General features: G+C 40.0%; 1 protein-coding gene across 1 annotated transcript in view; it reads right to left on the bottom strand.

Moving 5' to 3' along the window:
* Window positions 1-12829, bottom strand: part of COL4A2 (collagen, type IV, alpha 2) — a 52627-nt gene extending 39798 nt beyond the window's left edge. The window contains exons 1-13 of the mRNA XM_009581883.1: window positions 12818-12829; window positions 11623-11757; window positions 11515-11540; window positions 9935-9953; window positions 9265-9381; window positions 8475-8546; window positions 6925-6960; window positions 6773-6835; window positions 4477-4512; window positions 3766-3807; window positions 3165-3239; window positions 1893-1937; window positions 628-690 (exon numbers count right to left, since the gene is read on the bottom strand). Coding sequence (XP_009580178.1) covers window positions 628-690; window positions 1893-1937; window positions 3165-3239; window positions 3766-3807; window positions 4477-4512; window positions 6773-6835; window positions 6925-6960; window positions 8475-8546; window positions 9265-9381; window positions 9935-9953; window positions 11515-11540; window positions 11623-11757; window positions 12818-12829 — 741 coding nt within the window. The remainder of the gene's footprint in view (window positions 1-627; window positions 691-1892; window positions 1938-3164; window positions 3240-3765; window positions 3808-4476; window positions 4513-6772; window positions 6836-6924; window positions 6961-8474; window positions 8547-9264; window positions 9382-9934; window positions 9954-11514; window positions 11541-11622; window positions 11758-12817) is intronic.
* Between the last annotated feature and the right edge of the window lie 3696 nt (window positions 12830-16525).

Below are 16525 nucleotides of genomic sequence, written 5' to 3' on the forward strand. Positions count from 1 at the left end.
ATTTCTTAAACAAAATGAATCTGACAGCTTGAAACTCTAACAGTCAGAGTTCAGATACTTTTTCAATGAGATTCATGTATGTTGCAAACAGAACAGATCTGAAATCTAATTTGGCATTTGATTTTTATCTCTTAATCAATACATTGTAAATTGACCATGAAGATTTTAAAGATGGCTGAGGCTTTTTTAAAATGTATGCTGAGTACTGTTCTCACTCTGTTTAAGCACTTTAGAAACACTGCCCCAAAAAAAGCATCCATAGATGCTACAAGGTAGTAGTATTTAAATCAGCTTTTTTTCTGGGGTCACAAGTAACCAGAGCCAAACTCATGTTTGTTAACCATGGTCTGAAGAGAGCTCAGATGGGAAAAGTTTATGCTGAGGACGAGGACAAGGCTCCCCAATGATGGTATAGGCATACCTGTGAGTCCCGCGGGGCCCTCTTCCCACTACCGTTTCAAAATGGCCTTTTTGCTTTCCTACATCAGGCAGCTCAGAGCTGGCCATGACCTAGTGGGCTGCAGAACTATCATTTCTATAGTTTGTTCATCCGTGTTTTGTTCCTGAAAGCAAACTCTCAGCTTGCACGTTCACCTGGGTGAATTTTACCTTTAATGAGTGACTCACCCTTTGTCCTGGGAAGCCCATTACCCCTTCTTCACCTTTTTCAGGAGCATAGAGAAGTACACCCTAGGAAACATTACAAGTCAGTTCAACATATTTCTTCATTATGCGGAAAAAAATTGTAACACTGTTTTATGGAAGCTAAGCAGGAAGAAAACATCATTTTAACACATGGAGAATCTAATAATAGCTGCATGCGAAAGAACTGTTGTCCTTAAAACTAAGTGTAACATGCTTGCTTCATTACAATAGCAGGAGCAGGCCATTGGGGAGAGGACAGGGTTTCCCTCCTATCATCTCCTCCTTCTTTATTTCTTCTGTGGCTGCAACTCTGAAGAAGAGCCAAAGCAATTGTTCAGCTCTACAACCAATTAAGTAACTCAGCTTATGCCCAAACTGTAGCTCCAGAGAGCTATTTGGCAAACACAGGCATGCTGCTATCCATCCTACTATCCAAAAAAAAAGAGGGCGAAACACATATCCCCTTTTGCTACGTCAGCATAAAATCTACAGTTTCCCTAATGTATTCAACAAAATTCTACATGTGTAAAATCTGACCAACAGCTAAAGAACTGGCTAGGAACTGCAACAAGGAGGGCATCAGGGCTCACACTGTGACCTTCTCCCATAAGCTTGTGGAGAAGCTGACCAGACCATCTGAGAACATAAAGCTCTGCAAAATGCTCAGTGAGGCATCCCTAATTGGTGAAGACTGTATTTTAAACCACTCTGGGAAGTAAAAAGGAACCACTCAATGGCAAAGCTATTTAGATGGTCTAGAGGTTGCCTGTGAGTTAACTAAACCACATTCAGTCAAGCCTGGTTGACAGCTTTAAATGATACAGCAACATATGGGATTACTGTCCACTTACTCAACAGACTTAATGACCAATGAGACCAAAAGTCTGTATGTGCTGGAGAGCAGACTGAAAAGGATTGAGAAAATTTCCATATATACTTCTTTAATGAGATTTAGTGGAATTTTTAAATATAGATCAGCAGATCAGCAGCAGTAAAGAGATTTATTAATAGTTAAAGCTAAAATGAAAAAATGTGTGAGGGAAAATCTCATTTCGGTAAACCAGTAAGAGAACGACTGATTGCACTGTGGAGTTATTACACGTCACGTTGTTCAGTTTTTCTAAAGCATCAGAACTGGTGTCTCTGCTTATGTTGCTCCATATCTATATTGCATCATTTCAATGAAGAATGCACCAGTATTAACTCCAATATTATTATTTGTCTTTGTTCTTCTCCACTTGACTTACTGGAATTCCAGCTTCCCCTTTTGGTCCAGGTTCTCCTCTTTCACCCTAACAATAAAGAAAAAGTATTCAGATATGCTAGGCATTCCCATTTACATTTCAAGAACTTTTCTACAACACAAAGTGACAAATGTTTGTAAAGAGAGAAAACGCCATTCTCTCGCTGTTTTTTATCCATACACTTGTCATATGAAATGCATGTTTTCATAAGAAGTTTTTAAAGTTGCTTTTTTAAAAAATATTTGATAATTTTTCTGAAAAGGTTTCTAGAATGTGAACATCTCAGATTGTTTCCAGGCTTGTTCATGAGATGTGTGAGCGGTGAGTGCCTGAGTAAGGCCTATAAATAAATGCACGTTCTCCCATTTTTACCTACTGATTATCTATGAATTGTCTGGTCAAAAGTAAGAGTTCCTGTTAGGATGAGGCAAATCACAGCTTAAAGTCTATTCACTATATTGATGATATCTCCATTGAATATAAAGGCTCTCCAGAGCTTTATAAGTAGCTTATATGCAGACATCTCTGCTTAGTCACGGAAATTCCAACATGTATGTTGCTTAATGCAGGCTGCAGACTGTCAAAGGCATTTTTAGATCTTTCAGTATCATACCAATTTACTTATCTTACTGCAGAAATTACACGAGCCATATGAACTTTCTAACTTCAAATCTGGGATGAAAAACTACTAGTCTGGAGGTTGGTGCCTGATGCAGAATATATGCATACAGGGTGTGAGTACCTCTGCTCCCAGCAAGAATAGATGAGAATAAACTGCATCTTGCTGTTGAGGATTTCTCCAATATGTATGAACGGGCCTTATTTGTAAGTACACAAATATTTACACCATATAGATAAGTTACATAAACAAACACAATAATTCAGATAGCTTCCCTAAAGATATGTTCCTTTTACAGGAAGAAAATTTCACTCACTATTATGAAAAATAAGATATTGAATGACTTCTCAGCAGGTATTTCTGCTTGCAAAATGAGAAGATGTGAGTGATGGCCAGTAGTTGCATACTTACACAAAAAGAACAAGTTTGCCTAAGGCACCTCCAGTCTGTGAGAAGTGCTTTCTGAATGACTTTAGCCACCATAGTTTCAATAAATACTTCATGATCCAAGCTATGGGAAGGTAGTAGATTTCTCTTTTGACATACTAAAGTCTTCTAAGTACTATACGTAAAAGCACATTTGTACAATATTTTAGTTTTGGTACTGCAGACCTCTTAGCTCCTTGTGTATTCTGGCAAAAATACCCTGTAGTTACCTTGTGTTTGTCAGAGGGGACACCCATCAGTTCTCTTGTAGGAAGCCCAGGTGGACCTGGAGGACCTGGGGGGCCCTGCAGGAAAAGCATAAGGGTACATTTACTAACAGTTATAATACCTTGTCAAGCTGTTGATCAGCACAGGGTCTAAGGAACTGCAACAAAAGGAGCAAAGCAGATTTGCCCCTGCTAGGAGTATGGTTCTAAACCTCTGAATAAATTGATGACAAGACAAATTTATTTTGTGCTGGGATTAACAGATAGCAATACTTGCTCTTGCCCTATATGTTTCCAGAATGACGGTAAAGATTATCGCTTTATATAAAGTGGTCTGGCTCTATAAATTTCAGAAGTGTTACCTCTGATTTGTATTAGTGTAAATGAGGGTACAGTTAGACCTAGACATGTAGAAGTCAGTTCAGCTGTGACATTCCTTATGGAGATTAGTGTTACTTTCAAAGCTATACTTGCTTCTTTTTCTCTTATAATTATGTAATACAATTGCAAAGTAAGACAGTATTTAAAATTGGTTCCTTTGTAAATAGCAAATAACATCAACCTGTCCTTTATTAGTGATACTAATTCATTAGTCTTCCTTTACCTGTTCACCTTTTTCTCCATAGAAGCCAAGGCCCCTGTTGCCCTGCAAAAACAATAGGTCAAGATTTACTAAATGTATGACTCAGTTTTCTAATACAAAATTCAAATTTAAATATGCTTAAAGGCCTTTTGAGGCTTACAAGTCTGTAGGTCACCACTGAAGAACCGCAATCAAATAATAGTCTAGGTTTACCTCAAAGTATTTTTATAGATTTAAAAGTATTTTTATAGACCTAACCATTCAGAAAGACAACTCTAATTAAAATCTCATGCTACCAGTGCTTCTTACAACAGACTTTGAATCATTCACTGAGTAATGTCGTGAAAAGATCAAGCATTTCTTTTGCAAGTTTTTTAATAGCACTGAATGTTAAATAAAAATACCCAAGTGGGCTGAAACAATGAACTCAATATATTTTTTCCGCTGAGATATAATTGAGTATTGTAAAGACTGCAAGGATTCTCTGTTCATGGGAAGCTGCTGTAGCAGCAGTAGCAAATTAAATCTGGCTCTAGAACTGGTTTAATCTTTTCAGGGTAAGCGATCCCAGTGTAAGATTAACTTCTCGTGGTATCCAGCCAACACAGAAGGTCTTGTGCTACACAGTCTTTGGTGCAGCCTGTGGTTCTTTATTTTACTGCCTTCAAGTGGGTCTTGGGTAAACCTCAGTGACAAAAAATCAACATAAACAACTCTGACACAAAGACTTACTTGTGGTCCTAGTGGTCCTGGGGGCCCTGGTGGTCCCTGGGGAAACACAATAGGGGAGAGCAAGTTACTCGTTGCTTTCTAATCAATGCATGCAGGAGGTCAGTTACTTTATGTATGAAAATGAAGTATATATTTAGACGGCAGTGTATTCCTCAGCATTCAGTGTGCTATCCTCACTATATTAGCCGTGTTTACTGTTCTGAAAAATACCCTCCTAAATCACATCATAATCTTTGCTAACAGAATAACAGTCTCCCAGCTTAGACCTAAAGAAATCCCATTTTTATTTCAAGTAATAAGAACTTGTGCTTTAAGTGCTTCACTGGACCGTGTCTTAGTACTGCATCGGTCTGTGAAGGGAGTTGAACTATCATATGCATCTCAGATTACCTATTTGGTATTGTATAGAATGAAATCAAAGGAAGATGGTAGGAAATGAAACTATAACAAGAAAAAACGCTGCCAGAGTCTTACAAGAAGAGCAGTAGGAAAGCCATCAGTCGGAGAGACAACCTGCCTTGCTTCAGCCAGCTATGGTAGTTAACAGGCTCCAGAGGGCTCTACACATTAAAAAGTCTGTCAAATGTGGGAAAGGTGGAGTGAATAAGAAGCATGAGCTATTCAGAGAGGAAGATGTTGAATAAGAGGCATAGAAAAGAGAGTGACCTCCAGATTGAACCATGCACCTACTGAGCCCCGAAGGGGATGTAACTGCGTTATGCAAAATCAAGCCCAACTTGCAAGGAAAAGATAACAACATTCAGGTGGGACCTGAACTGGCTATGCATCTCTGCCTTGCTATGTATCTTCGTGTGCGTTAAAAATCGACTTCTGAAAAAATTACTTTTGAATCGGTTTTGGTTAGTCAAGTAGTCTGTGAGCCGTTGTCTAATCTGCTGGGCAGATGCACTGTGCAGGGCATCCCACTGCCAGGAGGCCCTGCAGGGACTTATGGGAGCCACGCTTGCCTTCATGTGTGATCTAGGACTTAGGTAAGAGGAATGATGCAAACTCGGACCTGGGAAATGCTTCCAGGTCCTTCTCACAGACGAGCCACTGCTTTAGAAATGGTAAATATAGTTGGATATATTTTGTCGAGAGCTGGAGATGGGGATCCGTCTACTCTGGAAGAGTGTTCAAAAGAGATGTTGCCAAGATGGCACCCAGAGGGATGTTGTCACAGGGCTTGGAAAATGTATGGTTCATAGCACGCCTAACATCCAAGACGGTGCCTTGGGAATATGAGTCATTGCAGGCTGGGCTCCTGTGTGAAGTTCATGAACTTCATGGGTTCACTGTAGAGAAAGAGTAAGTAAAGGACTGAGGAGATTTCCCTTCAGGAGGACCAGAGGAGAAAGACAAGGTGCAGCTTATTCCAGAGGATAAAACAGGCACTGCAGAAAATTAACTTTGGAAAGGCTTAGCGTGCTGTGGATTTAGTCCTAGATTTTTTTTTTTTTGAAGGGGGGAGGGAGAGTGCCCCTGCAAACAGCTGTAGAGGCTGTGTGTAAGAAGCACCGAATTTTTTTTTTTTTTCTTCCCCAAATCAGTGATGTAGACCAGGTCTGAAGTGAATTTTAACAAAACAAACAAAAAACAAACAGAAAAGCAAATGCTATAAAGTTGTCTTACAGGAAAATAAAGCAAGCCTAAAGAAAATGAAATATATTGAATATATTGCTTCTCACCCACAAAACCATTAACCATGGTAGTAAGAAATGTAGAAAATGGTACGTGGAGAGAACTCAATCTTCCCAGAGAACTACTCAGCAACAGTTGTCAACGTCAATGCTGTAAATGTTGATTTTGTAAAAAATGACTGAAAAATAGTTTAAAAATAAAATTGTATTCTAAATACTAATGAAGAATGTTATCTATTCAATCTCCTGTGGGAAGCGTGGAGAGCTAATATACATATCCTTTATGAGCAGAAAAGATAACATATTTAGGACTTGATATCTTTGATAACTCGGCGTAGGGGAATGTAGACTGGACTGCATTCAATAATCTTTACAAACAAGACTTTTTAAAGGAAGTTAAAGAAATACAATATAAATCAAAAGCCTCCAGCAATACAGGGTGAAATAAAGTATACCTCTTTTTGCAACATTCATCCTTGTAGAATTAGTGTCTTGCAGTGCTTTTTAAAAAGTTTTGCATCCAAGGACACCTACTTGCTATTTCTAACCTGTTTTTTCTATCCATTTGCTAGGTTACAATCCAACATAATGGAACTTGCTGAGATGATTCTTCTGTTAGGTTAATTTCCTACAGAACATATTTTAAACATACTTACTGGTCTTCCTCGCTCTCCTCTTGGACCAACAGGTCCTTGGATACCCAGCGTACCCGGAGGTCCCTTTAAATAAAAAAAACCCCAACCATCAATTAACGTTCTGATATCAGTTACTATCGAAACTTTATCACATTCACTGTAATACTACTTACTTGAAAACCGTTGAACCCTGGATCCCCAGGTTCCCCCTAAAAAAACCAAAGAAGTAAAAAATGCAATAAATACTATATACAAAACTGAATAAAATCTTTTTCTCACTCATTAACTTTTTCTCATTCCAAAAACTAATCATAGCATACAATGCTATACAAACCCTTACATACAGATGCATTCAATACAGGTGTTGAGATAATTGAATCCCAATCCATGGGCCACACCGATTTTGTACTTTCTATATATAATATAGTTGCATGCAATACAGTAGGAGGGTACAGTAGAGGGTTGGCTAGGGAAGCTGAGCATCCAAACTACAAGACTGAAATGGACCACATTTAATTTTTTTTTTTAAAATCTCATCTTACCACTGGCTTAATTAGGGCTATAACCTTAGCTGAAATGTAGAAGTTCATTTTTCATGAGTTGCATGGGAATTACCAAATCATTTTGATTCTCTTCTGAGTCACTAAAAGCATTTGGAACATACTGTTTTCAGTGACCACATATTTTAACTGCAGTACATGTTGAAATGTTTTTGGAAATTGGATCCAAAAATGTTCTAGTGCAAAGACCTTCCAATACCCATAAATAATGTGGTATTCAGTCCAGACACCTTTAATCATTTTGAATAGCATCCTAACTATCTAGTTAATTTGAGTTTAGTTAACAAATAATTTGTGGAACCAAGTACTTTCTGAAATGAATACAGGTGTCAGTATCCATCCTTGGCCACAATATACTTGAGCAATTCTTAATCATTACTTAATCATTCCTAATTACTAACAAGTGCAGATTTAAAGAGTTTAGGAAAGGAAAAGAAGATTCCATTAAAAAATACAGGCAACTTACAAATATGTCAACAGAAAAACCTATTTTGGCGCTCATCACTGGCACAAAATATACATAAACGATGTCACCAGATCCCTTCTGTGCTGAGTACAGCTCAGATGTAACTTTGTACATAAATTTTTCACAATTTATACTCTAACAGCATATGTAACCCCTTATCGTTATCTGATACCTTCAAATTATACAAGACTATATAGATAAGAAAAAGCTACAAGTGATTACAAAACAAGTTTTAAGGATTAGATACAGTAAAAGCACCCATAGAAATACTTGGGCTTTACTAAATAACTAAATAATATATTGAAGCATATTTTATCCCAAGTCAACCAAACATCTGCATGAAAATTATGCAGAAATGATTCTAATATTAAATAGAATCATTCAGTGGACAAAACTATGGCAAAGGAATGATTTTGCCACGCATAATACATGGAATAAAGAGGGTAATACTTGAACTACAACACCTCCAGTGCCTCTGCAATCCACCTGTAGGCAAATAACTGAGTGCAGATTTTTTTTTCCTGAGTATCAGATGTATTGCTGTAAACAGAGAAAGCAGAAGCTGCCTTGCAAAGTCTACACAGAATTGAAGTGGGCCTCTTGGCGTGTCCGTCAGAGTGTAAGAAAAATTAACTCTCCATCATCTGCTCGTAAAACAGTACTGAGCATGAATAACTCACAGGAGCTACAGACGTACCCTGTATCGGCTTGCGATGTCTGGCGGCAGTATATAGGGCTCCCCCTTCTGGCCCTTTGGCCCTTGGACTCCCTGGAGATGACCAAAAAAATAACAGAAGTAAGCTTTCATATCATATATGTTAACACATAAATAGCTAAAAGTCATGAAAAATATTTGTTGGGGTTTTCATGAGTATATACATACTGCTGTTTAGAGGCAGAGACTATGCCTAGCTCTGGAAATTCATGGTTTAACAACAAAGTGTAAACCCTCACAGTACATAAAAGAACGAATTTCTGATTCCGGGGGAAGAACCCCCCATTACCCAGGAGTGATATTACGGGGTCGCACCTCCAAGCTAGAGCAGCAGCTGCAGCTCCTCAGCGCTGACACGCGCCCTGGTAAATGCTGGAGCCCCACTGCTGACCTCAGCATGATCCTACGTATCGCGCCACGGAAAGCCAACACTTCGGTCACGGGGCAGGGAAGGAAAAAGTTACTCTCATTGGGAATTGTGAGTTTAATCTTCTTTTATCGCTGTTGGATAAAGCTGTACAAGTTTTCCTGAAGTAATCTCTCCGCAAGACCTATGTGACAGGTATAGCTCTGGGCATACCTCCCAGCCCCGGCTGCAATTTAATAACTAAGTATGGTGCAGTGTGTCCATGGTAAGTCCACACGGATGCTTTGCTGGACCAAAAGGGAGCTCCATTAAGAGATGTCCCATTTGCTTCCAACACACATGCGAATGAAACTCATTTCAGTAACGATCTTAGCTTCAGGTACTCACTTACTGCTAGCTACTTACAATGGTACCAGGGAAACCAGAGGGTCCGGGACTTCCCGAGTCACCAGGGTCACCTACTGTCCCGTTACAGCCATCATGACCCGGTTTCCCCCTTGATCCTGGTTGCCCTGGATGACCCTGTTGAGGAAAAAAAAAAGTGTTTATCTATCCATCTGTTTCTAGTTTTCCTTTTCCTGTAGTCACACAGTATTTAGACATTCTCACATTAAGCCCAAGGCTTGGATCCATGGGAAACTATGATTTTCAAAGACAGAAACAGACAGTGCCTTTTTTTAATATAGCTGCAGCTTGAACCAGATGCCCCAGACAGCAAGAAAAAATGAGTAGTGAAGGACCTTTCAGAAAGGGTAAGAAAGCTATGTTCAATGCAGGCTCTGTTAGGCAGAGAATTAAGCCAGATGAGGCTGCTGCGCAGGGAGCCACCAAGAACTGGGATTGTTAAGCATTTCAGTGCTTCACACTGGAAGAGTGGGAAGAAAGGTTCCTTGCTGGCTTTGAACAGCTTCCAAGCCGGGAAAAAAGTCAGAAATGCTTTTGGAGCTAGGTTGAGTGTCGTGATGAGGCTGTAAGTATGGAGATGGAAAGAAAACAGCAGGGCTCAAAGCAAGGGAGCCGGGGGCACTGCAGAACCTCCACATGGAGCCTCTGAAAAGTTACTCCTGTCTCAAACTGGATTTCCATTGCTGTACCTACATTCACCTTAATTGCTGTTGCTTCTGGTTTGCACTGAGGCTGATGAGAAGCAAATCTGCCCTTGAGCAGCTCTTTCTTCCAGGGGACTCAGTCAGAAAAAACAGAAACTAACATAAAACATTTCTCCCTTCTCCTCTATCTAGAGCAAGAGTTTCCTCTTTGCTTCTGCTCCCTTGCTTAGAAGGAAAAGAAATCTCTCCACGGCCTTACCTAGCTCCATCAAGTACTGACATTCTTCACCCCACAAGAGATTCAGGCTTGCCACCATCCTCTCTTGGCCTCTAGCCCCACATCCTAGCACTGTGCCATTACAGTTTGTATGTGTGCCTATCTATCTGCCTTCCGATGGTCAGCGTTAAGTCTCGGCCTGAGAAAACTGGTCGGAGAACGTAAGCGAGTGGGAAGGGCAAGGGAGCTTGAGGACAGGACACAATGAGCATGCAGGTTCAAGTATTGTCTGAAGGAATTTATCCCTCACGACGCAATGTGCAGAGGTCAGGAAGGCACGGCTGAAAAAGAACACTTGTTCAGGTAAGAGAAGCGGTCCAGCTATAGCAACATGGAGCTTCACAGGGGAGCGATTTACTCTCCTTCCCAGGACGTTAGAGTGCTTAGAAAAATCTCAGTATGACGTGCCGAGATGAACAAGATCCTTGGCTTCAGGAGTGTTAATAGGAATGGGAAAGAGGGTCTTCTGCTTTTCCTTTAAGAGTGAGAAAGAGGGAGAGGAGGAAGATTGTGAGAGAGAAAGCCCTGAAAGTCGATAGGGAGCTCTTTTGGAAACAAAAAAGGGTGAAAGCAGAATGGATGTGGATGCGTGGGCTGCAGAGCGAGGCCCCGGTGTCAGGGAGCACTACAAAGGAAACCCAAGCCTGGGAACTCTGTCCAGGGATTCCAGTGACTCAGATTTCTTTGTTATTTTATGACACAAGATGTAAAGAAGTGTAAGCTGGGAAAATACTGTGCTGTGAACTTTACCCGGTTTTCCTCTTTGAATGTTTCGGTTTCATGGATCTGGTAAATTTGTTCAAAGTTTGACACTGTTTAGTGTTCACTAAGTTTTTTAAGACTATCTCAAGCATGACATATGAGCTATAAAGCAAATAACAATAGTTAGTATTCTTAAAATCATTGGTCTTTCTATATTATTCATCTGAAATAATTAAGGAATGACCCACTGGTGTCCTTTGCTCACAAGCCTAAAAGATGTGAAGTACTTATCTCACAGCTCTTTCCTACAAAAGAACATACTTAGCTGGGTAACCTCCAGGGACACAGGAAACTTCCGTCCTTTCTTGTCCCTTTTACAAGGGGATTTCTCCATAGGACAAAGCAAACGGACCTTACTTATCTGAGGGAATGAGAGGGAGCACAGATTCTGCTCTCTTCTTGTATCTGCAGTTCCACTCACTTCAACAAATGGCCTTAGCTTAAAAGTGTGTACGTGCCTGATGCAGAATTTAGCCCACAGATTTTAATTAAAGTACAAAGGCTTTAAACTAGCCTGCAATATTTGCAGTTGGTGATTTCTTAAAGATGAGGTAGCTGGCTACTTACAGGAATCCAGTGACTCCTCTTTGCCCCTAGAGTGAAACAGCACAATTAAAACAATGTTCTGCCCAGTATTTTGCTCATTAGCTAAAACATCTAATATTTGAAAGTTACCATTTCTCCTTTGGGTCCACTTATTCCTGGATATCCTCTTTCACCTTTGTGACCTTTGGGACCTTGCACTCCTGGGATCCCCATCAATCCTGGGGGTCCAGTGAATCCCTGCGATCCAAGGAGTCCTGGCTGGCCCTGATAAAAATAATAAAAAAAGCATTTATTTAGGAACAGTTGTGATGCATGAAGCTGGACTAGTTATCACTGCTGCAATGGAGTCAATCTCTTGAAGAGAAAAGAAACACAGAATCTCTTTCTGTTCCAGTAGGCCAGACTCTTTGATGAATGTCATCTGGAAACACCACGCAGAGAAACTCCAGCAACAGCGACCACATTGTGTGTGACAAAATCAACACATGGAAATTAACACTCAAATCAATATTCACTACTTGAATATTCATGGCTTCTCTATGAAAAAAGTGTTTCCTTTGGAATAAGGCTTCTCAAGAGTGATTCTCACTGACCTACAACACAACCAATAACACTCCAAGCAAGCAAAATATGCTTAACTGTGAAATCTGCATAATGGCCGTATTTCTTACAAGTGGAGTCTGATATTTGATGGCAGGAATTTCTGCCTCTTTGGGGATGATATTTCTATTTAGCAGTGGAGCCTGAAAATGATTAGACGCGCACGCATCCACACAGGTTGAAGAGTTGCACGGAGGGCTCCTTTGTCATTCTCCCTTCCAGCGCTGGTTCGGCTCTTCAGGCCACTTCAAACATCGTTTAAAAATAATCCCTTGTTGACTGCCAACATCACAAGGCTCAACGGGGGAAAAAATCATTTTGAAATGACACAATGGTGGTTTAAGTAATGGGTTGTGACAGTATGTCTGAGATCTGTGAACCAAAGTATTTGAAAGCCATTCCGGACGTAGTGTCACTGAAGGCACATGTGTTTTGCATGCTCTACAGTACTCAGTGCACTAATGACACTAACAGTAAATCGCCGCAATCTTTTCTGGAGAAATATGCTTTGATGGCAAAAAAACACCATTTACCAAGACGTTCTAATCAAGATGATTCTAATGAAAGTATTCTTAAAATGCAATTAGATTTTTCACAGACCAGTCTGCAACAGCATCGATATCTCACAAAGCAAGAATTACAGCAAAATATGAACAAACAGATATATATTTATACAAACGAGCTGATAAAAAAATAACACCTTGTTTTAGTATAAAATACTTACAGTATCACCCATGCCTGGAAAGAAGGAGCTAGAAGATGAATGCAATCCCTGTCCAAGAAGGATAATAGTTCAACTTCATTTAATGCCATTGAGGTGGGAGGAGTGAAGGAGGGCAGTGTGGGGACTTGAAGAAAAGAACCTGAAGATATCCTGATTTCTTTGTACTCAGGAAGTTGTAGTAAAGATACTGAACAATGCCTTATTGATATAAGGCAAAATTAATTTCATTCTCTTATTGAAGGATAGGCCCATTTGTGACACACTTTCAAAAATCCATTGTCAAAAATCTATCTATAATTAACATTTATCTATGCTACAGTTGTCTTGATATCGCAAACCCGAAACAAACACTATGACTGAAACACAGCTTACTTCTAGTTTTAAAAACAAATCAATTTTCCACACTTCCGTGGAAAATGGCTGTCACGACAGTTGGAGTAGGTTTTTATATTTTAAATCTTGTTGTATTATATCAAACGAGTCCATACTGAGAAGCTGACATAGCCAAAGTACAAAACTCAGTGCAATTTTTTTTCTTGGAAGAAGACTAGGAATGAGCCAGTATGAAGAATGAATGACATGGAGTTCCTCAGGACAAGCCACCAGGATGGATCTCTTACAGTATGGATCTTTTGCTATACTGTTATGATTAATTTGACAAAAGTGATGGTTTAGGAGCATTGCCAAAGGACACGATGGATTTAAGTGTTTGAGCTGTCAGCGTGAAAGAGAATCTCTCCTCTGCTTACAACCAAGCCCAACTTTATATAGCATCCCTACTTCAAACCTGCTCATGCGGATTATTAGGTGGTAGGAGGCCAACATCTTTTCAGGTTAACAAACTGAGAAGTAACAAAGGTTATATGAATACATGTGAAATATAATATGATCCCTGTTGGCAGGAGGCATAAGCATCTGAACAAGCGGCTGCTCATTTCCTTGTGCCAGCCACAGCTGGCTATTACAGATGCATCTTTCTCCACATCAGTAGTTTTCAGTTTTTTAAAAAACAGTGAATCTCTAAAAGTTATCCTATGGAGGTGCAGATCCTTGTTTAAACAGATTCACAGCAGACATACTTTTCTTAGTTACCTGACTCAAATGGAAAGATGCTGATTAGAAGCATGAGAGTCATGACTTAAATCTGAATCAATATTCATCAGTGTGAGCTCCAAGATCAGGAAAAAGAGGTCTTTTCTGATGTCACTTTTTCTTGACTTTTCCTACCTACTATGGCTCAAAATGATGTTTTACAGAACACATAAAATGTTTAATTGTAACTTCTGATAAAATGCTGGTTATGTTCAGAATTGTCAAATCCGTGCCTGTCTTTCTGCAGGGGTCATGCAGAGCTGCAATACTTCAAAGGTGGCATTACACAGAACATGGTTACCTCTCTAATTCCTACACCAAATACCACTCTCCCACTTCCAGTCCCATTTTCCTATCAGGTGTGGAGGAAGAAGTAAACAAGGAATGGAAAATGAGGAAGAGAGCTGGGCAATGCCAGCGCCCCTTCCCCATGCTTTCCTGGTAATTATCTGATCATTTGTTTGCTGAGGAATAGGGGTTATTTAATATTATTTGCAATAAAGTCAAGAGAATTGATACTTCTGGGACCAGTTTAGCATGAGGCTAAAGTCAGTGCTGGGGAAGTACTTAATATCATGACAACGTTTGTGTAATTCTTCAGCCAATTAGTACCTTGGCTTGTTAACTGAATTAACTTTGTTAACCTTCATTAACTCAGACTTGTCAGCTTTTGCTCTGCTTGCTTTATGTTAGATCTTTAGTATGTCCCTTTTTCATTAGCAAATGACCTAAGAACATTCTCTCTTTTGCAAAGGTCATTGAGGAGATTTAAGCAAAGACAATCAATTTGAAAGGTTTAGTCAAATAAAGCATGACTCAATTATTAGAGTCCTGAATTCCCCTGTGTGAAACATGCCACGCATGGTACTGCTCTGCTTGTGCTCCTAGAGGGTCAGAAATCCTAGAAAATTCTCCAAAGCTGTGAAATTGTGTCCGGATTAAATTTCCAGGTCAAAAAAAACCCAGAAAGGCAAGCCTAGGGAAACATGCTATCCCTATCTGTCATATTTTAGACAACTCACAAAGTACCTTCTCTGGTGCTCCCTTTCCTTAAATGATAAAGCAATGCAGAAACGTGCTCTGGCCCATGGTGCTCTCCGGCAGAAGGCTTCCCATCTTGCTGGGGTGAACTGGAACTCTTCCAAAATCCAGAGCATGTCACCCACCACTGCATTTGCAGGCCAGTGCTAAGAGGCTTACCTAAGCATGCGTGGCATGCTGTGGCCAGCACCTCAGAGGGAGTATGCGAAAAGAAAAGGAAAAAGTGGGCTGATGGAATATCTGGAAGACTAACAAGAAGTTTTTTCTTTGTTCTTATACAAAACTTCCATGACTGTTCAGACGAATTACAAAGCTCCCAATGTCAGGATACACTCCTAAATAGGCAGTCCCTGCTTTGCTCTTCCTGCAACTTCAGCTGACTGGAAGAGGTCTCGCACAATTCATGTGGCCAGCCCAGCCACGTGCAAAAGCTATTTACAGAGAGCAGCAAAGGTCAGAAATTTAGGAAGACTGAAGGAAATCTTCCCAGACAATATTTGTAATGTTGTATATACATTGTCGCTTGTCCAGTGACATGCATGAAAGAAAATGCTGTCGAGGTTGTGATTGAATTTAATAACTGCCTTTTGCAATTAAGTTCCTGTGGACTTAAGAAGATCCTGAACAGACTTTTACATCTGTACTGAATGTTCATGTTTTGCAGCTTGAACTTTAATTTCCAGTTCTTTTAGAATCAGTCAAATGAAAGAGATGTCATGTTGCAATACTTTCTTCCTTCTAATTTACTGCTAAATTTACAGTGTGGAAACAAAACTGGTAGAGGAGGGTGCGGTAATTTTGAGAGCAACCAATTGTTTGAGATGCTATACAAATAAAGATACAATAAATGAAGTACCTGCTCCAAAGGTTTTAAAATACAAGAACATCATCATGAATTGCTGAGAAATTCACCTACCAGCGTGGAGATATGAAGAAAGGAGAAAACTGTTGATTTCCAAAAAGAGGAGACAGAATCAGAATTACTGCAGAGCTTCACTGTCATTGAGCCCATTTCTCCACATTTCATTACAGACTTCCATTTTGCAACTGCTTCTGGTATACGGAATGTGATGATTCAGTATTCCCCAGACGAAAACAATCCTTGTAGGCCATCATTTATTTAATAGTGGACAAGAAGAAAGGAGGTTAATTCCCTGACATTTTAAAAAGGTCATTGGTGAAAGGACAAGTTCACTTCCTGCGGGAAGGGGGATCTGACCGTGACGGACAAGCGGGAGCTGGGACTTTTTGTAAAAGGGCTCAGCCTGGAACAGTCCCTGTAAGAACAGATGGGGAAGGGACGTGACAGCGAGGACCTCGATGCAGTCCCACTACAGGGAGACCAGCAAGCAGAACAGAGAGCAACTCACCAGGGAATAAAATCGGTTATAAGGAAAATGAGCAACTTCTGAGCTGATTAAAAGTGCTAACCCAGGAAAAGGCATCCCCGCAGGCACACAGGAAAGAAACAGAGAAGGTTTTAAATGTAACGTTGGCAAAATGTGGAGAACGGGGTGTAAATGTAGGGAATTTGTGATTCTCTGAGGCATCTTCCATGGAGGTAGGCATAGTAAA

This window comes from Fulmarus glacialis, unplaced genomic scaffold (genome assembly GCF_000690835.1).
Source record: "Fulmarus glacialis isolate BGI_N327 unplaced genomic scaffold, ASM69083v1 scaffold6217, whole genome shotgun sequence".
Lineage (NCBI taxonomy): Eukaryota > Metazoa > Chordata > Aves > Procellariiformes > Procellariidae > Fulmarus > Fulmarus glacialis.